This window comes from Sus scrofa, chromosome 1 (genome assembly GCF_054392235.1).
Source record: "Sus scrofa isolate SSC_HxYL_T2T_F1_AM1 chromosome 1, Sscrofa_HxYL_maternal_Yorkshire_Landrace_v2.0, whole genome shotgun sequence".
Classification (NCBI taxonomy): domain Eukaryota; kingdom Metazoa; phylum Chordata; class Mammalia; order Artiodactyla; family Suidae; genus Sus; species Sus scrofa.
Window position 1 is genome coordinate 138,205,318 of NC_139383.1, and position 22,993 is coordinate 138,228,310.

A 22,993-nucleotide genomic window follows, 5' to 3' on the forward strand; every position below is an offset into this window, starting at 1 on the left:
AGATCATGTTCTGCCCTGTCTGTTTCCTTGCCTGGTGATGGGCAGTATGAACAGCTTCATTTGCCAGATGTTTGAGTTTTAATTCCTTTTCCTGAATCACAGCCTTAATTTGCTGTCTTTATTTTAGCTCTGTGCTTGCTAATAGAGAGTGGTTGGTATATATCTATATCTATATTAGTAAGTGTTGTGTTAGGGCAGATAATATTAAAAGTAGGAATGCCAGGGAGTAAAATACTTGTGAACTTATGCTCTATCAAAGATACTGGATGTAGGGAGTTCTCGTTGTGGCCCAGTGGAAACAACCTGACTAGTATCATGAGGATGTGGGTTCGATCTCTGGCCTCGCTCAATAGGTTAAGGATCTGATGTTGTCATGAGCTGTGGTGTAGGTTGCCAATGAGGCTCGGATCCTGAGTTGCTGTGGCTGTGGTGTAGGCCAGCAGCTACAGCTCCAATTCGTTCCCTAGCCTGGGACTTCCATATGCCTCAGATGTGGGCTTAAAAAAAAAAAAAGAAAATCCTGGATGCAGGAAACCACCAATCACTTGCCTTGGGAACAAGAGTCAGCCAGAACTTAGACCTAGAAAATAGGGCAGCTACCCAGAATAAGCCTTTGAAAATTGTGGTTATAGGTTGATGTGTCCCAAAATACTTACTAACCTCCATTGTCAGATTACTAAAACTCATTCCTTAGCTAGGAGCCTTGAAATTTCTAGGAAAGTGAAGAATTTTCAGAAGTGTCAGTCACGTCTTTGATCCCTAACCTTTTGGGCTCCCTAGGGGTAGTGGCAAAAACATGTTCTATCACTGAATATTGTCTCTCTGTTGCACTGTCTTGCTCACCAGAAATCCATTAATTTTCTGTCAGTTAAGGTGGAGACACAGGAAGTTACCTGTGGAATTTAGAAAAGGGGTTCTAATCTGAGTACCACTCCCCCCAACCCTAACAAACCAAGAAGCTTTTTTTAATCAGTGTTTCACAGTGTTTATTATTGTCATATAGAATCTGAGTTGGCTTGAAGTATGTCAGAGTTCAAATATCTTTAAGTATTGCTGTGTTTATTGTAACCAGTATTATGAGGTATATAAAAGGACCTCATGATAAAGTCAGGAAGATCAGGCTACCTTCAAACAGCCTGTTCTTATATAGCAAGCTGTTTTATTTATTTATTTATTTTTATTTTTTTCTTTTTGTCTCTTTAGGGCCACACCACCTGTGGCATATGGAGGTTCCCAGGCTAGGGGTCCAACTGAAGCTATAGCCAGCGGCCTACGCCAGAGCCACAGCAACACCAGATCCAAGCTACATTTGTGACCTACACTGTAGCTCACGGCAACACTGGGTCGTTAACCCACTGAGCGAAGCCAGGGATTGAACCCACAACCTCATGGAATTCCTAGTGGATTCTTTTCCATTGTGCCACGATGGGAACTCCGCAGGCTATTTTTAACAGTAAGATAGGATAATGTGACAATGTTTCAAATAAAATTTTTTTATGCTAAACAGGTGTCTTCCAGCCTTGGGTTACCTAAATATTTAGAGAAATAGTCTAACACTGATGTTTGAGATAGACCATAGTGTTATAAGACAGTGGTAACTTGAAAGGCAGTCTTGCTGATCAGTTTGTCACTTTGAGTGGCTACCCTTATATTAGGTTGGGGAGAGCATGATGATGTACAAAATGGAGTGTCTGGAGATTCTATACTCTGCCTACACATCGCTGTTTCTTTTTATTAATAAGCTATACAGGTGATTCTGATGTACTACTTGGGTTTAGAACTTGCTAATATATTGGGGACAGAAGTCAAGACAGGAGACTTTAGTGAGTAGAGCAGTCGGGTGAAGGGAGAAGAATTGGTACAAATCATGGAGGTTTATCACACTGAAGAGTAAATAAAAATTTAAAAATTAGGGACTTCCCGCTGTGGTACAGTAGAAATGAATCTGACTAATATCCATAAGGATTCAGGTTCCATCCCTGGCCTTGCTCAGTGGGTCTGGGATCCATTGTTGCCAAAAGCTGTGGTATAGGTTGCAGATGTGGCTCAGATCTGATGTTGCTGTGACTGTGCCGTATGGATTTGATCCTTAGCCTGGGAACCTCCCTATGCCTCGAGAGTGGCCCTAAAAAGCAAAAAAAACCCAAAAATAGGAAAAAAAAAAAAAGCAAAAAAAAAAAAATCGAAATCTGTCAGTGTTTGGTGACTAATATGAAAATCTGAAAGAAAAGAATCAGTAGTATACATCTGCCTATAGGAATGATAATTGCACTAACAGGAATAGTAATTAAGATGTTGAGAAAAGGTATTTACTATAGGATTTTTTAGACTTATCAATAAATATCACAGATACTTCTCATAGTTATTTGGAGAGATATTTGATAATTGGTATCATATTTAAATGATGTGGCAATGGAATACTACTCAGACATTAAAAAGAACAAAATAATGCAATTTGCAGCAACATTGATGGAACTAGAGACTCATACTAAGTAAGGCAGAAAGAGAAAGACAAATACCATATGATATCACTTATATCTGGAATCTATGGCACAAATGAACCTTTCTACAGAAAAGAAACTCATGGTCTTGGAGAACAGACTTGCGGTTGTCGACGCGGGGCGGGGGGCGGAGAGAGTGGGACTGACAGGGAGTTTGGGGTTAGCAGATCCAAACTATTGCATTTTGAGTGGATAAGCAATGAGATCCTGCTGTAAAGCACAGGGATCTATATCTAGTCACTTGCGATGGAACATGATGGAGGATAATGTGAGAAAAAGAATGTATGTGTATGTATGTATGACTGGGTCACTTTGCTGTACAGCAGAAATTGACAGAACAATGTAAATCAACTATAATAGAACTAAAAACCTAAAAAAAAGTTAAGTGATATGGGAAAAAAATGTAAGATGGTTAATAAAGTGAGGTCAGCAGTATCGTATGTTATGTTATGTTTACTTGACTTGTATAATGTAACCTCTCAAGCATTTTGAGGTTACAGAGCTAGATAGTTTCATTTTCTTGACTTTTCGTCCTTGTTAAGACTTATAAAGAGAGCAGTGCTTCCCAAATAGAAGGCTGAGAGCTAATTTCAGTATTTCAGAAAGCTTAATGGAAATCATTCGCCTAGAAATTAAAGTTTTAGCTGGAATCATACCAGCTCATTATTTGTAAATACAAGGTCTTTTTGATTACTTTGTTAGCAGTTATGGTTTTGATTCGCCCTTTTTTTTTTTTTTTTTTTTTTTTTTTTTTTGGTCTTTTTGCCTTTTCTAGGGCCACTCCCTCGGCACATGGAGGTTCCCAGGCTAGGGGTCTAATCGGAGCTGTAGCCGCTGGCCTACACCAGAGCCACAGCAACTCAGGATCCGAGCTGCATCTGCAACCTACACCACAGCTCACAGCAACGCCAGATCTTTAACCCACTGAGCAAGGCCGGGGATCGAACCTGCAACCTCATGGTTCCTAGTCAGATTCGTTAACCACTGAGCCACAACGGGAACTCCAGGATAGTATTATTTAGTGGTAATACTGGCAGCATGAATAATACTATACCTATCTATAAAGGTGCATTTCCTTGTTTTATTAGTTGACATTCAGCTTTCTCAAATGTCCAAAATTTTACCTTACCATCTTGTTTTGGTGTTTCGTTCTTCGTTATTGAATAGTTATTTCAGACATTCATTAGTGGTACGGACTGGGTTGCAATAGCAAGGAAACTGCTCAGTGACAAGAGAAATAGAGAATCTTAGGCCTCTTTCTCATTGGTCCTTCTGCTATGTTGTCTAGGGGTTATAGATTAAAACAGTGTAGCTTATAATTTCATTACCTCACAATGTTAAGTCCCCTAAGGAATAAACCCAGGCCAGAAAGCAGTTAAATCTGTTAGAGTTTGGTGTTATATGTATGGAGGGAAAATAATTCTACTTGGGGAGTACAATTAAATTCTCATGTAGGGCATCCTTGCAGTATATAGGAGGAAAGTATGTTAGTGCTTATAGAATAGAGAACCTCTGGTCTTAATCCAGACCCCAGTATTCAATTGTGGGAAATAGAATAACAAATATATGTTACATCAGGTAGTAAAGGATGCTTGTTTCAGATATCTCTTGTTGTTTAACAAGCTATTCTAAAATTTACTGGCTTAAAATAGCTGTTGAGTCTTAAAATTCTATGGCTTGAAAGGGCCTCTTTGCATGGTTCTTCAGCTTGTCTCGCTTAGAATCCCTCATTGGCAGCTGAACCTGGAACACCCAATGTGACCTACTCACTCAACATGGCTGTCATATGGTGCTAGTTGTTGTTTGGGTGCTTAGCTAGGACCTCAGTTTTTTTCCTCTTGGCCTTTCCATGTGGCTGGGTTCTAAGAGGGAGTGTTCTAAGTGTGCAAAGGTAAAAGGTGCAGACTTTTCTTTTTTTAATTTTGCTTATTTACTGCCTTTTTTTTTTTTTTTTTTTTGCCACACCCACAGCATGCAGAGGTTCCTGAAGCCAGGGAATCAAACGCATGCCACAATGGTGGCAGTGCTGCATCCTTAACTCATTGAGCCACCAGGGAACTCTAAAAGCTGCAGATTTTTTAAGGCTCAGCCTCAGAAATTCCATTGCCATTTCTGATTGCATTGTTTTGGTCAAAACAGTTCACGAAGAGAGAAAACAGGCTCTACCTTTTGATGGGTGAGGTGACAGTGTCATATTGGAGTAGAGCATGTGGGTTGGGAGATCATGTTGTGGCTGTCTATGGAAACTCTATATCAAAGTGCTTATTAGAAAGTAAAAACTCAAGCAGCCTAATAGGGGAGTAGAAGAAATGGGGGGAGGAAATATAGTTATTCTATAGGAGGTTAGGGAAGGCCTCCCCAGTGAGGCAACACGAGAGAGTGAGGAGTTCCCATTGTGGCATAGTAGATTAAGAATGCGGTGCAGGTCGCAGCTTCGACTTTGATTCAGTCACTGGCTTGGGAACTTGTTTGCCATAGGTGTGACCATAAAGAAACCAAAACTAAAACAAAACATTAGATAGTGAGTCATGAGAACCACAAGCACATCTTAAGGAAAACTATTCCAGGCAGAGAGATAGGAAAGAGGCCCTAAGGTGAGAGAATCCCTGGTAGGGTCAAGGAATAGCAAGGAGGGCAATGTGGTGAATGGGGCAGTACAGGGAGAGTAATAGGGTATGGGGTCAGAGGGAGAGAAACAGATCATGGAGAAGGGCTTTGGTTTTTTTTTTTTTTTTGGTCTTTTTAGGGCCGTACCCTAGGCATATGGAGGTTCCCAGGCTAGGGGTCGAATCGAAGCTACAGCTGCTGGCCTACACCACAGCCACCGTAACTCAGGATCTGAGCCATGTTTGCTACCTACACCACAGTTCACGGAAACGCCAGACCCTTAACCCACTGAGCAAGGCCAGGGATCAAACCTGCATCCTCATGGATGCTAGTCAGATTCATTTCTGCTGAGCCACGAAGGGAACTCTGGCTTTGGATTTTCTGTAGGTGAGATGGGAATCTATTGGAATATTCTGAGCAGAGGAGTGAAATGATTGGACTTAAATTTTAAGAGAATCCTATTCTGAGAATCTTTGGCTGCTAATTTGAGAACAGACCATGAGAGGATAGACAAGAGTGGAAGTAGAGTCAAGTCAGTAGGTTGTTGCCATATAAGATGATAGAGGTGCTAAGCAGTGACGGGTGGTTTTAGATATACCTCAAGGTGGGACTGGTGGGATTTGCTGATGGTGGTCAGTATGGGGTGAGAGGGGATCAAGGATGACTCCCAAAGATTTTGTCCTAGGTACTTGGAAAATTGGAATTTTTATTTACCAAGGTGGGAGGACTGGGGGAGGAGGAAGGTAGGGGTGAGGGAGATGCAGGGCTTGTATTTGGGGCTATGTTAAGAGGAATCTAAGAAGACATCTGGGAAGAAAAGGTTACTAAATGTTACTTCCTCATTGCAGGTGTGAAGTTGAGTGCTTCAGATCTGGTCACTATGGTACGAGAACGAAAATGCATATTGTGCAACACTGTGTACAGCTCAAAAAAGGTAATAATAGAAGAGGGAGAATCTGAGGCTTTTATGACATTTTGTCATAGACAAAATTTGTGGATGGGTGAAAGGTTTTAACATCCTGTTTATGTTTCTTTCGTAAACCTTAGTCTCATTTCATTGATTTCTTTCTCATTACTTTCTCATGAAGCCAGTAACTGTATCATTAAACCTCTACCCAGAATTTGAGGCTACTCTAAAGTAAGATAATGAGAAATTTAGTTAGTAACCAGTTATAGAGGAAATAAATTAAAATTCAGGTTGAGATGATAACAACTTTCTGATTAGCTAAGGCAACTGATAGGTATCGGCATTCTCTTTCTGTATGTGCTTATGAAAAGTGCAGCAGTGGCAATGATATTAGCTATATCCTTAGACATCCACAAGGTGGGGATGTTGCTCAAAGAAAAAACATGTTTTTTGCACCAAAAGAATTTTCCTATGCTTTATGGAAATTGGCTGCAATTTGTCTTAACAGTTTTGCTTTTTTTTTTTTTTTTTTTTTAAATATCCTTCTTTTCAAAGTAGTGCTTCTAGGTTAAATATTGAGCAATATTTTCCCTGTGCTTTTAAGATGTTCTTGTCATTGGAAATTCAGAGAATTGGGAAGACTATCATGAGCAAGCTTAGCTAGGGAATTCTGAGGGAATCTTGAAAGATGTTTGGGAGTAAAATGGTTTAAAGGCAATGGAGAAGAGATATTTTATTTTTTTGCTTTTTAGGGCCACCTCAGCAGCATATGGAAGTTCCTAGGCTAGGGGTCCAGTGTGTCCTACGCCATAGCAACACGGGATCCAAGCTGCATCTGTGACCTACACTGCAGCTCATGGCATTGCTGGATCTTTAACCCACTGAGTGAGGCCAGGGATCGAACCCTCGTCCTCGTAGATTCTAGTCGGGTTCGTTACCACTGAGCCACAATGGGAACTCTGAGCAGAGACGTTTTAGGTGGGAGAAAAATATGTACAAAGATAACAGAAGTAGAATGGAGTATAACAGTTCTAAGGGTTGGTAAGAAGGCTTATCTGAGGAGTTCCCGTGATGGCTCAGCAGTAGTGAATCTGATTAGTATCCATGAGGATGTGGGTTTGATCCCTGGCCTTGCTCAGTGGGTTAAGGATCCAGCATTGCTGTGAGCTGTAATATGGGTCACGAACACCACTGGATTCCTGTGTTGTTGTGGTTGTGGCTGTGGCTGGCAGCTGCAGCTCTGATGGGATTCCTAGCCTAGGAACTTCCATATGCCACATGAATGGCCCTAAAAAGCAAAAAAAAAAAAAAAAAAAAAAAAAAAAAAAAGACAGCTTATCTGATTAAAACAGTTTGATCTTGAGAATAGTAGGACTGCAACTTAATTGTAATTTAAATGAAGACAGCTGATAAAGAGTGTTGCCTGCCAGACTGAGGGATTTGATTATGATCCATCTATTAGGCTAGGGTAAAGAATATTTTTCCTATTAGTGATGGAAAAATCAGTTAAGATTTTTAAATTATGTTTAGAATATACCTGCTGCCTTTTACAAAAGTAAAAGAACTACTCTTTGAGTTTTAAAAATTTAGGCAGGGTTTATGCAGATTTTCAATTAAAATTCCTTGCGTTCCCATCATGGCTCATTGGAAATGAATCTGACTAGCATCCATGAGGATGCAGGTTCGATCCCTGGCCTCACTCGGTGGGTTGGGGATCCGGCAATGCCGTGAGCTGTGGTGTAGTTCGCAGTCTTGGCTGTGGTATAGGCCAGTGGCTGTAGCTCCGGTTGGATCCCTATCCTGGGAACCTCCATATGCCACAGGTGTGGCCCTAAAAAGACAAAAAATAGAAAATAAGTAAATAAAATAAATAAAAATTCCTTATGGCTACTCTCAGATAAGAAATAGGAAATTGAGGTGTGAGGTAGATAGGCAGATACTCAGAGACATATTGTCAGAATTGTATAGAGTATCCAGCCTATCTTGTTAGTCTCATAGTTATGCCATTTTAAGTCTTTTTTTTTTTTTTGCATTTCTTCTACTCTGTCTTTTGTCTTTTTTTTTTTTTTTTTCAGACCACACTCGCTGAATGTGGAGGTTCCCAGGCTATGGGTCAAATCCGAGCTGTAGCTGTCAGCCTACACCACAGCCACAGAAACTTAGGATCTGAGCCATGTCTGCAACCTACACAACTCACTGCGATGCCAGATCCTTAATGCACTGAGCAAGGTCAGCGATTGAACCTGAGTCTTCATAGATATTAGTTGGGTTCATTACCGCTGAGCCATGATGGGAGCTCTGGAATTTCTTCTATTCTGTGTTAAAACATGTTTCGTCTTTTCATACTTAGAATAAAGTTAAATGAAGGGTTGAGATTATCCACTTCTGCTTTAGGGAAAGCCAACTATAGGTTTTTAAGCAAAGGAATGGCGTGATTTAGGTATTAAGATATGGTCTAAGAAATTAACAGAATGGGTTAATTAAAAGGGATAAACTCTGATACTTATTTTTAGATAAGACTGTGAAAAACTTATGTTAAAGCAGTGCTTTCCTCTAATTTTCCTTACTACTATAACCCTAGTTTTTTCAAATATACTATGGAGGAAAAAAGGGTCAAGGATAGCTGTATATTATATCCCCGAGTATCCTGATGCTTATTAAATTTTGAAAGTCTGAGAAGACCTGGAGTCTAAAAATATTTTAAAAACTTTTTTTTTGTTTTTTTGTCTTTTTAAGGCGGTACCCGCAGCACATGGAGGTTCCCAGGCTAGGGGTCAAATCAGAGCTGTAGCTACCAGCCTACCCCACAGCCACAGCAACTCAGGATCTGAGCCACGTCTGTAACCTATACCACAGCTCATGGGCACATGGCAATGCCAGATCCTTAACTCACTGAGCAGGACTGGGTATTGAACCTGCATCCTCATGTATACTAGTCAGATTCATTAACCACTGAGCCACTACGGGAACTCCTAAAAACTTTTTTTGTGTTACTTAGTGTTTGCCAACTTTGTTCAATCCCAAATCTTTTTTTCCCCCTTCTTCCCCCTCCTTTTAAAAACATAATGCTCATAGGAGTTCCCTTCGTGGCACAGCGGAAACAAATCCAACTAGGAACCTTGAGGTTTCGGCTTCAATCCCTGGCCTCACTCAGTGGGTTAAGGATGCAGCGTTGCTGTGAGCTGTGGTGTAGGTCGCAGACGCAGCTTGGATCCCGCGTTGCTGTGGCTCTGGCATAGGCCAGCAGCAATAGCTCTGATTAGACCCCCAGCCTGGGAACCTCCATATCCTGTGGAGTGTGGCTCTAAAAAGACAAGAGACAAAAAAAAAAAAAAAAGAAAAAACCAAAAAAACAAACAAAAAAACCCCATAATACTAGTATAAGGTACTTTGTAACTGAGTAGGTATGCTCTTGGGGCTGTGCCTGTGAATCTTTCTCAGTTACTTTAAAAACTCAGTTATCTCATTATTTGCATTCATTTCTTGAAACGGAATGGGTGAGGATTTCACATGTAAATTTAGAAAAAGCTTAGTAAAGTGTTTTAGACAATCAGATGTCTCATTAAAACTAGTTTTGGATATGGAAAGGAATCTGACTAGTATCCATGAAGGTGCAGGTTTGATCTCTCGCCTCACTCAGTGGGTTGAGGCTCCAGCGTTGCTGTGAGCTGTGGTGTAGGTTGCAGACGTGGCTGGGATCCCGAGTTGCTGTGGCTGTGGCGTAGGCCAGCAGCTACAGCTCTGATTTGACCCCTAGCCTGGGCAGCCTCCATGAGCCATGGGTGCAGCCCTAAAAAAACAAAAACGAAAACACACTAGTTTTGGAGAGTTCCCATTATGACTCAGTGGCAACAAACCCAACAAGGATCCATGAGGATGCAAGTTCAATTCCTAGCCTCGCTCAATGGGTTAAGGATCTGGCATTGCCCTGAGCTGTGTTGAAGGTCACAGATGTGACTCAGATCTGGTTTTGCTGTGGTTGTGGTAGACCAGCAGCTGCAGCTCCAATTTCAACCCCTAGCCTGGGAACTTCCATGTGTTGCAGCACAGCTCTAGAAAAACAAAAACAACAAAAAAAATTAAAACTAGTTTTGGGAGTTCCCATTGTAGCTCAGTGGGTTAAGAACCAGATATTGTCTCTGTGTGGATGTAGGTTTGATCTCTGGCCTTGCTTAGTGGGTTAAGGATCTGGTGTTGCTGCAAGCTGTGATATAGGCCTTAGCTGGAGCTCCAGATGTCATAGGCACAGCAGTAAATAACAAACAAACAAAACTAGTTTTTTTGTTTTGTTTTGTCTTTTTAGGACTGTACCTGCCTCATATGGAAGTTTCCAGGCTAAGGGTCGAATCGGAGCTGTAGCTGCTGGCCTACACCACAACCACAGCAACACTAGATCTGAGCTGCATCTTTGACCTATACCACAGCTCATGGCAACACCAGATCCTTAACCCACTGAGCAAGGCCAGGATTGAACCCGAGTCCTCATAGATACTAGTGGGTTCGTTAACTGCTGAGCCACTACACAGAAACTCTAAACAAAACTAGTTTTGAATGATAACATCTTTACTGAAATAGAATATAGAATTCGTCTTTTTTTTGTCTTTTGTCCTTTTTGGGGCCTACCCGCGGCATATGGAGGTTCCCAAGCTAGGGGTTGAAGCGGACCTATAGTCACCGACCTGTGTCAGAGCCACAGCAACACAGAATCTGAGCCGTGTCTTCGGCCTACACCACAGCTCACGGCAAGACCGGATCCTTAACCCAATGAGAGAGGCCAGGGATCGAACCCACAACCTCATGGTTCCTAGTCAGATTTGTTTCCGCTTTGCCATGACAGGAACTCCTAGAATTAGTTTTTTTTTTTTTTTTTTTAATGAGAGAAAAATCATTCATTTCAGTTAATACTGTTCTGGTTAAGAATGGCGTCACTGCACGAAACAGAACCCACTTAAACTTAGCTCAAAGAAAAAGGAGATTTTGCATACATTAAAAATAATCCAAGGAAAAACTGAACAACAAGGAATGAAAACTAAACAATAGGAAGCATAGGGATTTGAGCAGGTGTTGTATATTGTTCATGGATTTTTTTCATTTTATATCCTGTCACTAATTCAATTCAGTTTTCACCTCAGTGTTCATTCGGTTAATAGCCAATCAGTTGTAGCTAGAAGGGGTCACATGCAAAGCTTTTCCCTCTGAATGAAGCATTTGTAGAGATGGGAAGGAAAGGATGATCATCCTCAATATAATTACCGTTTAAGGGAAGTGTTTTGAATCGTAACACTGTGTATCATGCTGTGTGTAGATAACTTTTTTTTTTTTTTTTTGCTGCAACCATGGGACCATGGTGTGTGAAAATTCCTGGGCCAGGGATCAAACCTACACCACAGCAGCTACCCAAGCAGCTGCAGTGATAATGCTTGATCCTTAACCTGCTGTGCCACAAGGGAACTCCTAGACAACTTAAAGAATAGGTTGTTGTATTCTTTTTAACAAATGAACTGTATATAATAAAGTCTCAGTGCAGTAAATGTTGCAATGTTACACAGTGTTTGAAATGTTGGTTTTGATATCAGATCTGCTAGAGTTTAGTCTTGTTTCATCACTGGATTATCACTGACTCTGAGAGGGTAGGACTGAATATTTTCCCTTCAATGTCTAACTCTGTACTTGACGCCTAATAAGCACTTGATAAATATTTAGTGAATAAACAAGTTAGTTTCTCCTTGTGGCCTTATGATGTCAGTACTACTCCCTTAGCAGTGTTTTGTGGTTCAAATGCGAAAATATTTGGGGCACTTAGCACACAGGGTGCAGTTAATAGTAATACTAAGCAATTATGTAACCATTCTCTAATTATGGCATACTGGTCTATGTACGTTGGTGTCAAAAAGAGATATTTACAACTTTTTGAGTTTTTTGAGGTGTGTGTGTATATGTGTGGCACACTTGCACCTTGTTTTTGGCCTTGGCGTGTGGAATTTCCCGGGGCTGGAAGCAACCCAAGCTTTAGCACACCTTTAACCCCACAAGGGAACTCCACTTTCACTTTTAAGTGGAAGCTCTTTCTGCAGATTTTTTTCTTTCTCACCAAGGATGGGGTGGAGGGAGGAGAGAATGCAGTCCATTTTCAAACTTTTCATTAGAAGTTTGAAAACAAATTTTCATTGGAACCAAACAAGTCATTGGTGTGGGGAGGGGGATTGGGCAGTGAAGGTGCAGGCGTGATCGAACTGCTGTGTTCAAAGCATTTTTTAAAAACTTCTTGATCTACCACAGAAAAATTTTGTGTTTTTTGGTTTTTTGGGTTTTGTGTGTGTGTGTCTTTTTTGGCATATGGAGGTTCCCAGGCTAGAGGTCTAATTGGAGCTGTTGCTGCTGGCCTACGCTACAGCCACAGCAACGCCAGATCTGAGCCACATCTGTGACCTCTACCACAGCTCATGGCAATGCTGGATCCTTAACCCACTGAGCGAGGCCATGGATCGAACCCACAACCTCATGGTTCCTAGTCAGATTCGTTTCTGCTGCGCCACGACGGAAACTCCCGAAAAAGTTTGTTATATCTGTAACTTCTGTCTAGAATTGATATAGCCATCTCTTTATTAAACAGATATTAATAACTGTATGTCAGGCCATGGCCAAGACATGAATGATAGTTGTAACTTAATCTTGAGAAACTCTCAGTCGAGTGAGGAAAGAGTATGGAGAAAAATAGCCAAGTAGTTGAAAAGTTATGTGATTTCAGGCTGGTTGTTGTTTTGCTTTTTAGGGCTGTATGTGTAGCATATGGAGGTTCCCAGGCTAGGGGTCAAACTGAAGCTGCAGCTGCTGGCCTATGCCTCAACCACAGCAATGCCAGATCTGAGCCATGTCTGTGACCTATACCGCAGCTCACGGCATCGCTGGATCCTTAACCCACTGAGTGAGCCCAGGGATTGAATTGGCATCCTCACGGATACTAGTTGGATTTGTTTCTGCTGAGCCATGATAGGAACTCCCATGTTGTTGTTTTTAATGAATTTAAGTCCTTACATTAGGATAGAATTTAACCTACTTGTTTATTATTTAATCTTTGACCTCCTAAGTACAGTATACTTTGTAACCTTTTTGGGAAGCCGCTTATAGAGGTGTTTTTTTTTTTGCCATTTTTTGAGCCGCTCCTGCAGCACATGGAGATTCCCAGGCTAGGGGTCCAATCGGAGCTGTAGCCGCCGGCCTACACCAGAGCCACAGCAACACAGGATCCGAGCCTCATCTGCAACCTACACCACAGCTCCCGGCAACGCCAGAACCTTAACCCACTGAGCAAGGCCGGGGATCGAACCTGCAACCTCATGGTTCCTAGTTGGATTCATTAACCACTGAGCCACGACGGGAACTCCTAGAGGTCTTTCTTAATTCCTTTACTAAAAAATGAAGTATGTCAAAAGCACAGCTAAATAATTAATGACTGATTTCAGTATTGAGTTGAGAAGAGTAACCACAAAAAACACTTTAGACTCAAGGAGCTTGAGCCCCAATTGTTGATAGAATAGGACAGAGGAATTTTTTTCCTCAAAGCAATCCCCTTAATCTGCTTTCTTTAATTTTGAAGGAGATGGATGAACACATGCGGAGCATGTTGCATCACAGGGAACTTGAAAACCTGAAGGGCAGGTATGGGAACGGCTGTCTTCCATAAACTTGTGGGTGTGGGGGGTCTGAGGGCTGCTTGTGCCTGTCAGCTTATTGTATAGTAATCTGTCATAAGTTAATATTGTCTTATGACATAGAACTATCTTTTGGAAATACTAACAAGTACAGTAGGTCTTTTTTTTCCATTGAAAAGGGATAAATCTTTGTGCATCTCAAATGTGCAGAATTCACAGTTCTAGCAAATAGATTATCACAAAGGTGGGTTGGGATGAGCTAGTTCTCTCATTAGTAAACCATTTCATTCTGACACACCAACCTTGCATCTAAGACATTTCATATTATTGTCTCAACTTTGTTCAAATTATTGCATGCCATAAACCTTTACTGCTGCTGGAATTGTCTAAGAAGTCCAAAGTCTGCTAAATAGCATTGAATCTCATTACTGTAAATAAAATTGATATATAAACCTTGAGTATTTAAGAATGTTACTTTGTGAATTGATGTTCAAAAAGTTTAAGAAAATCTAATAAATTAGCACCTTAAAAAATTAAATGTAGCAGGATGTATATTCCATACTTTTTTCCAATTAAGTTTCCTCTTTTGATGTTTTAGATGTGTCAATTTGAAATTTTGAGCATGTGGAACAGAGAAACTTTGGTAAACTGAAATTAGGAATTTATACCTTAGTCCATGAATAATGGTTACAAGGCTTGGTCAGGGTACCAGCCTAAGCCATTTGACAGTATTTATATTTTAAATAATACAGTTTTAGGTTGTGTGGGCAAATTAATATGTGATTAACCTTTAGACACCTGTTTAGCATATTAGTGGAATTTTTCAGTGGTCTTAACTGTGTGAAGGTTAGGCCTTGGCAACTATGTAAAAGAGGCTTTACTGAGATTTTGTGTGGAGAGCCCTTATATTGTATGTGTGTGTGTATATATATATATACACACGATTTTTAACTTATTATCATTGAAAATCTGTGAAATATGGTCAACCCTTGATTACTTATTTGTGGATTATCTTAATTACCTGATCCTATTTCCAACAGACTTTCTTCTGGAATTTACCTTTCCTGGACTACTTACTGACCTGTACTATATTATAAAATTAAACAAAACAAATGAGGTCAGTAAATCTAGTCATTAGGAGAGAAGCCCATTTTATTCTAAAACTAATGCCTTATTTTATTCATAGATCACTAATCAGCTATTTAAAACATTAAGAAAATAAATTTTGATAACTTAAGATTCATGTTCATAGTTATACAGAATCATAAAAAGTAAAAAAAAAGGTAGAGGTCCTTTCACTTCTACCCTCCCACTGCACCTTATTTTATTCCTCTCTTAGAGGAAAATCAACAGGTTGGTATATAAGCTACCCAAATCTCTTTTTTGTGTGTATACATAAATTTATATTTTTATATACACTCATATTTTGTTTCATCTTATTAACATAGCTGAACCACATGGCATGTATGTTTTGTTCTGGAACTTATTTCTCCTCTCTTCCACTCATCAACTTAACTGTGTAATGGAGAGTTTGTCTACTGTTTTCATTTATTTGGAGCATACATAGTCTTTATGGTTTTCTTTTCTTTTTGTTTTGGCTGCTTCTGTGGCATGTGGCAGTTCTCAGGGCGGGGATGAAACCCACAGCAGTTCTATATCCTCAACCCTCTGCACTATAGAGGAACTCCTAGAGCATAGTTAAATAATCAAGGAATAAGCGTTAGAAGCCTCTGAGCTGACATTGTCAGCCTTTGCACCCAAAATCATTTTATTTAGAGGAAAGCACTTATTTCCTCATATTTTAGATACAGTGCTATCAGTTTTCTTGGCCTTTAACAAATTATAAGGGAGAAGCCAAGCAGGTAGCTAGGAAAACAACTGGCAGAACTATATATAAAAAAAAGACAAGGAGTTCCCATCGTGGCTCAGTGGTTAATCCGACTAGGAACCATGAGGTTGCGGGTTCGATCCCTGGCCTTGCTTAGTGGGTTGAGGATCCGGCATTGCTGTGAGCTGTGGTGTAAGTTGCAGACGCAGCTCGGATCCCATCGTTGCTGCGGCTGTGGGCATAGGCCAGCGGCTACAGCTCCGATTAGGCCCCTAGCCTGGGAACCTCCATATGCTGTGGGAGCAGCCCTAGAAAAGGCAAAAAGACAAAAAAAAAAAAAAAAAAAAAAAAAAAAGGACAAAATCTCAAATCATTTACTGACTTGGGACATTTATTGTCATGACAGTCATCAGTAATTTGTACCAAAAGGACAAATAGTTATCAGCCATTATCTTTCTTCTTCCTGTCCTCAGTTTGTGATTATTTCCTCTGGACTTCATGTTTAATTACTGATTTTCTCATGTTAAGGCTTTCTGTTTGGCTTTTATTTGTATCACTATACTTTTTGGTTGTGATCTGGTTAAGAAATTTAGAGAGCGTATTTTAGGTTTTAAATGCAAGTTTGATTGGGAAGTAACTTACTTACCTTATTTGGTTCACAGTTGTGGCCATCTGAAGCATTTCACTATTTTTTCCTAATGTGTTTGTTCAGATCTATGGCCTGTAAGTAGTTTCTACAGATTGATGCTATTAAAAGGGAACAAACCTTAATTTATCCACCAGCTGTTGTGGTATAGTTAGAGCAAGCTTAATAAGGAAGAGCTTATGGATAGAATATCTGAAGGCTTTGCCTTTCACACATGAGAGGAAATTGTGTGGTAACAGGATGAAGCTAATTTGGGCTCTCTGTTAAAAGTTCTGAGAAAAATTATTGCCTTTATTAGTCAAGAAGTGAAGTAGTACTTTTTTCTCAACAATTACTTTATATATTTATGCAAAGTAGTGTTTTCACTGGTTATTTGATAAAGAATTGGGAGTTCCCGTTGTGATGCAGCAGAAACAAATGCGACTAGTATCCATGAGGATGCAGGTTCGATTCCTGGCTTTGCTCAGTGGGTTAAGGGTCTGGCTTTGCCGTGAGCTGTGGTATAGATAGCAGACATGGCTCAGACCCCATGTTGCTGTGGCTGTGGTATAGGCCGGCAGCTATAGCTCCGATAAAAAAGAATTGGAACATAGCATCATTAAAATATTATTTAATTTGCTACTGACTTTTAAAAACATGTGGTTTCCCAAACACCCTATGTGGAAGCATGAATGCATATTGTGTGTACGACAGGAAATATGCTTGACACCAGACACAAACACACTTGAATTTTCACAAGATGTGGTTCACTTATACTTCTCTTTCCCTATATAAATGTAGATTCTCTCTTTTCTCTTTTGAAATTTCTTGTAAAGCTTATCTTTTTTTTGAAAAAAAAAAAAAAAACAAAACTAGATTTGTAGGAAAAATGTTAAGGATTTCTATGCTTTGATAAAAGCTTTTCAGTGTTAACTTTTATGTTGCATTTATTGCCTGTACCCTTCTGGGTAGGATCTTGAGATATTTTTCTATCAAATAACTTCAGAATTATGGTTAATACTCCTTCTTGCAGTGAAAGTAGAAATCTGTGTGTGTGTGTCTGATACATACCCAACATATACTTGTGCTTTGGAAATTGCAAAATGTGTGGATTTATGATTATGGATATTTATTTTTAACAGAGGTAATTACTGTCTATTTTACACTACTTCTTTAATATTTTAAAAAGTGAGCATTGCCTTCTGATTATGTCCTTTTTTTTTTTTTAGGGCTGCACTTGCAGCATATGGAAGTTCCTTGGCTAGGGATTGAATTGGAGCTATAGCTGGCGGCCTATGCTGGAGCCACAGCAACACCAGATCCAAGCTGTGTCTGTGACCTACACTGCAGATTGTGGCAGTGCTGGATCCTTAACCCACTGAGTGAAGCCAGGGATTGAACCTGCATCCTCAAGGATACTAGTTGGGGTCTTAACTTGCTGGGCCACATTGGAAACTCCTTTTTGCATTTTAGAAGTAAGGGTAAAATCAGGGATTTTATTTAGGAATACCTTTTAGAATGATGTCCCTTGTACTGCAGTATAATACAGTTTAGCATTCTGAAATTTTTTAGGTAGAAAAGTGGATTAAGACATTTTTATTAAAGAATTTAAAGCCAAAAAGATTTTCTAACCAGAAAATCCAGTTGATTTGAGTCATTGTTATAGTGTAAATTATGTTTTCTAAGTTTGTTACAGTCTTTGGATTCTTCTGATTGCTGCCCTTTGGGGATAGATTTATATTTATATATACATTTTCTACTTTATTTTGTGTTGCTGTGAGAAAAAGCTTGCTTTCTGTTGCAAGTTAACGTTCACTTTGAATGAACTACTGTAATTCTAATTGCTTGAGAGGAGTGTGTATATCCCTGGTAAACTGCAGAAAATTGAGAATTCTTTTTCACGTGTGTAAATGTAGTAAGTAGAGTGGAAAACTCTCGGTGAAATTAGTTTAAGTTCCTGGAGGATTAGATGGAATTAGAATATTGATATTTGGGGTAATTGGCTAATGACGTTTTCAGGAAATCTGGCCAGAACTCATTAAAATGAATCTTAATGTCAAAGATATATTACATCCAGAACATTTATAGTTACAAAGTAAAAAAGGTGGAAACTTATTAATTTTCTCTGTTTCTCTGAAGTGTTTTTCGTGATTATTACAAGTAAAAAAAAAAGTGTTTTTTGTTTTGTTTAACTTACTGGGCGTTATTTGTTTATACTTTGTCACCATTAACCATATGCTCCCCGAAATTTAGTAGCTGATCAGTATGGTTTATTTGTTTATTTTGTTGATGTTTAGATGATCTGTAACAGAAACCATCTTATAGTAAATGAAGTGCTTAATTATGAAAGTCTCTTCTGGTTGGCTGATATGAATTCTGCCCATGTCTGGATGGATATATGTGAGGGGAAGATGGAGCAGCATTGTGTGTCTTTGTATTAGCAAAGACAGCATGTCTGTGTGTGTGTGTGTTATAGAATGGCATAGGAAGTGCAGAAATACCACTAGTATTAACCCCAAACAAATTATAAAATGATAGAGTTAGGCCAGTTTGGATTATTGAGTGGATATTATTGTCCACTCATTACACATGTGGCTATCATGTTCAGATGTGTCAATGACTGCACAGACAGCCGAGCCAATCGGAGATTTTAGGAAGCCAAAAAGGCAGTGAGATTATTCATTTGCTATAGCTCTGGACGTTGATTCAAGACTTTGGCTTCTTAAACTGGCCAAGTATGAGATATACAATTAGGTGTGTAAAGTAAAAGAAGCAAAAGCCTTTTGCCCAGTTATCTTAACTGAGAACTTAGTTTTGCTTCTCTCTTAATGGTATTCTTTTTTTTTTTAATGGTATTCTTTTCTGAAACCTGAGAAAAACCATTTGCCTAGCACAGCTGTTAACTTCCTACAACTGAAATGCTTTCCATTCCCTTTAAAATAAAGCCCTTTTGAAGCAGAATGTAGATCACATGTATCATCCAGACCAAAAAAAGTTTGCTGAGACTACTCCTATCATTTGCCCTAGGGTCCGGAATCTTCACATTCCAGGCAGAGCTCCAGCTGTTCCGATTTAGTTACCGATTTAGTTACTGGGTTGTGATTGGCTACGCCGCCTAATCTTTTCTCCACCCTTAATTTTCACTGGGAGAAAGCTTTTGTGCCAGAGATTAAATGTAAGCGCCTGGCCAGGCGTTCTGAGTGCAGCTGGCACCATGGGTGTGCTCTGGAGCAACTTCTGTTTGCTCTGAGCCCCCTGCCCTGCCTCCCCTTTCACCATGTTTCCTCTGGCAATATTTTAAGTACAGCAATTCAAGAAGATTCCTCCTCCTAAACTACATTATTCTGAAGTGTATTGCCTCTTGATTGCTGGAAAAAATCTTTAATTCATTCCAAAAGTAACTTATGAGCAAACTTATTGAAAGTGATGAAAGGAGCATTGAAACTGATTAGCACTAATTTTTCACTGTGCCAAAGTGTGCAGTGTCTTTCAGAGGAAACTGTAACAGATCTGGTGAGTGTGTCATGCCAGTGGGGAGAATTGAATGTCCCTCATCTCCCTCTTTCCCTAGGGACAGTAGTCATGAGTGCCGAGTGTGCGGGGTCACAGAAGTGGGTCTTTCCGCATATGCAAAGCACATTTCTGGCCAGTTGCACAAAGATAACGTTGATGCCCAGGAAAGAGAAGATGATGGAAAGGGAGAAGAAGAGGAAGAAGATTATTTTGACAAGGAACTCGTTCAGTTAATAAAACAAAGGGATGAACAAAGTCGGTGAGTAATGATTTTGATATTTTATTTTATTTTATTTTTTTGTCTTTTTAGGGCTGCACCCGAGGCATATGGAGGTTCCCAGGCTAGGGGTCTAACCGGAGCTGTTGCTGCCAGCCTACATAACAGCCATAGCAACTCGGGATCCAAGCCATATCTGTGACCTACACCACAGCTCATGGCAATGCCGGATCCTTAACTTGCTGAGCAAGGCCAGGGATGGAACCCGCAACCTCATGGTTCCTCGTCAGATTAATTAACCACTGAGCTATGACAGGAACTCCGATTTTGATATTTTAAAAAGCCTATATGAAACAGAATGTAGTAGAGAATACAATTTACATTTCTACTATTTTCAGCCTATAGCATTCAGACTTATCTTAATTATAAAGTTTATCTTGAATTTGCTGTCTTATTCATAAAAGGATAAGCGGAATACTTTCTTAAACAGTTGTACTAACTGCTTAAAAAAAAAAAAACCCTCAGTATTGACCCTACATAAAAGCTAGCTACAGCTGCTACATATCTGAAGTTTTTTACCATATTGATAACTATGTTTAGAACTGTTTTTATTCCAAATATTTTTGGCACCAATAAATTGTTATTATTTGGTATCCAGATTTTCTAGTGGAAAGGTATTAGCGAAGAAACTTCATTTGAGTATATTATATAGCATTTCTTACTTCATCCCTTAGGAAAAAATTATTTTTTGGATGTGAATTAACATGGTGCTTCTACCAAATTTCACTTATCCCTTTGTTATTATATTTTAAATTAGTGTCAAGATGATCTCAGCAAATATAAGTTTTATAGCTTGTACTATGTAATTTCATATCTATGTAATTCAGGTATTAGCCTTTTGTATTTCACCCTTACTGATTTATGGTCTAAAGTGTTTAATCAGTGAAGCAGAAAATTTTAGGTATGAATAAAAGAGATACATTTATGAGATGGGGTAATTTTTTAAGTCCTAGGACATGATGAAAAACATTTCAAATTCAAAAATTTTTAAAGATCCTTTCTGAATACTAGTTATACCTGGTCTGTATTTCATTTTCAGTTAGAGATTTGAATATAAAAGAGAAGTAATTTTTATTGTGTCTGCTAAAAGTTTTTTGAGCAAGTCCTTGAAAGAGACTTTCTTATTAGTCTTAAAATGTATGTAGCAATTTGATTCTTAAGTTGTTTAGGTGCTTATCCTTCAAGTGACATTCTCACTACTTTCAATATAGCTGTGGTTTACTCTTGTTTTAGAGTGCTGGAACCTCTAGGAGACTAACTTCTATTTTTGTTCTACACTCTTGTGCCATTATTAGCTTATCTGTGTAAATGATTAAACATTAAGTCAGAGAGTGAAAGAGCTTCTCAGTACATTAGACACTCATATCATAGTTACTATTCTTTGATTATTTTAACATGCCTCTTTGGTGACCTATTTATAAAATCACTTACTGATTTCTTTGTGAGGTTTTTTCTTTTTTCCTTCTTGAAGTTTTTAATTAGATTGTTCTTTCTGGGCTGTGGATTTATTAGCTGCATGCTTTTGTTCCCCCCACCCCACCTCCCCAACCTAGCCAATGCATGATGATCTAGGAATTTTACTTTGTGACTCATTTATGGCCTAATTCTCCTCATGTATCTGGATCACATTAGTAGAGCCAAGTCAGTAATCCCTTTAGATTTTAAAAGTTTCATACTGCTTAGAAACAAGAAAAAAGCACTTTGGTTGATGGTGATATAAAAATCTTGCAACTGTCTGTAGTAACACTTGTCACTTGGGATCTTAGGGTCTCCTATTTAGAAATGGTTGTAATTCATAATGCAAGTGCATTTTCGAACTTTTAGGTAAATTAACTTTTAATTCTATGTTGTGAAAAAGGAAGAAATTCCAATTTATATCCAAAATCTTACAGACATTAGAAACTTTTGAAGCCAGTTAGTCAGTACTGAGTTTAAGATTTAAGTCAAGATCAGAGGAGAAAACCCAGTTGCAGAAACTTTGAGATTTTTCATCCTCTCAAGGCCAAGGGGTTAAGAGTGTAGTCTCTAGAGTCAGACTGCCTAGTTTCAAATCTGCAATAACAGTTACTGGCTGTTTTCTTCTCAGCAAGTTACTTAACCTATATAAATCTCAGTTTTCTTATCTAAAAAAGTAGGAATGATAAGAATACTTGTCACAGGGTTGTGGAAATTAAGCAAGATAATCTTACAGTAGGCACTTAATAACTTTTAACTAGTATTATTCAATTTTTTGAGCACCTACCACATGCTAAGCACAGAGCTAGGCATACCATAGGCATTTTGTAGAGAAAAATGTTTTTTCCAAAAAAAAAAAACAAAACAAAACAAAGAGGAGCTCCCATCGTGGCTCATTGGAAACTAATCTGACCTGCATCCATGAGGACGAAGGTTCAATCCCTGGCCTCACTCAGTGAGCAGTGGCATTGCCATGATGTGGCTTGGATCTGGCGTTGCTGTGGCTGTGGTGTAGGCTGGCGGCTACAGCTCTGATTCGACCCCTAGCCTGGGAACCTCCATATGCCACAGGTGCGTCCCTAGAAGGACACACACACACACAAAAGTTTTTGCACTTATTCTTGTGTTATTTGCTTAAATTCGTTCACATTTCTGTGGGCTCCTTGTCTAATATGAATAGTTCATATATCTGTGACTTTTTTTTTTTTTTTTTTTTTTTTTTTTGTCTTTTCTAGGGCTGCTTCCCGTGGCATATGGAGGTTCCCAGGCTAGGGGTCGAATCAGAGCTGTAGCCAGAGCCACAGCAACGTGGGATCCGAGCTGCGTCTGAGACTTACACCACAGCTCACAGCAACGCTGGCTCCTTAACCCACTGAGCAAGGCCATGGATGGAACCCGCAACCTCATGGTTCCTAGTTGAATTCGTTAACCACTGCGCTATGACAGGAACTCCTATCTGTGACTTCTTTATAAAAACTTGTAGCTCATGGAGCTCCTTATAGCACTTATTATGGGTGCTACTTACTGACAAGTGCTATTTTACTCTTGTTTGTGGTCTTATTTCCGTAGCTAAGGCTGTAAGCTCTTCAGGAACAGAAACTACGCTTAAAAGTTCTTCTATTACTAAC

The 22,993-nt window shown here is 39.3% G+C and overlaps 2 protein-coding genes across 3 annotated transcripts in view; one reads left to right on the forward strand and one right to left on the reverse strand.

Moving 5' to 3' along the window:
• The window catches only part of CAPN3 (calpain 3), a 135,934-nt gene that overhangs the window by 29,554 nt on the left and 83,387 nt on the right, over window positions 1–22,993 (reverse strand). The window lies entirely within an intron of this gene.
• The window catches only part of ZNF106 (zinc finger protein 106), a 62,261-nt gene that overhangs the window by 13,109 nt on the left and 26,159 nt on the right, over window positions 1–22,993 (forward strand). The window contains exons 2-4 of one of the 2 annotated variants that reach the window (XM_005659708.4): window positions 5,957–6,042; window positions 13,613–13,674; window positions 19,692–19,892. In XM_005659708.4, coding sequence (XP_005659765.1) covers window positions 5,989–6,042; window positions 13,613–13,674; window positions 19,692–19,892 — 317 coding nt within the window. In that variant the 5' untranslated portion in view covers window positions 5,957–5,988. The remainder of the gene's footprint in view (window positions 1–5,956; window positions 6,043–13,612; window positions 13,675–19,691; window positions 19,893–22,993) is intronic. The other variant, XM_021097187.2, reaches the window with a different exon arrangement.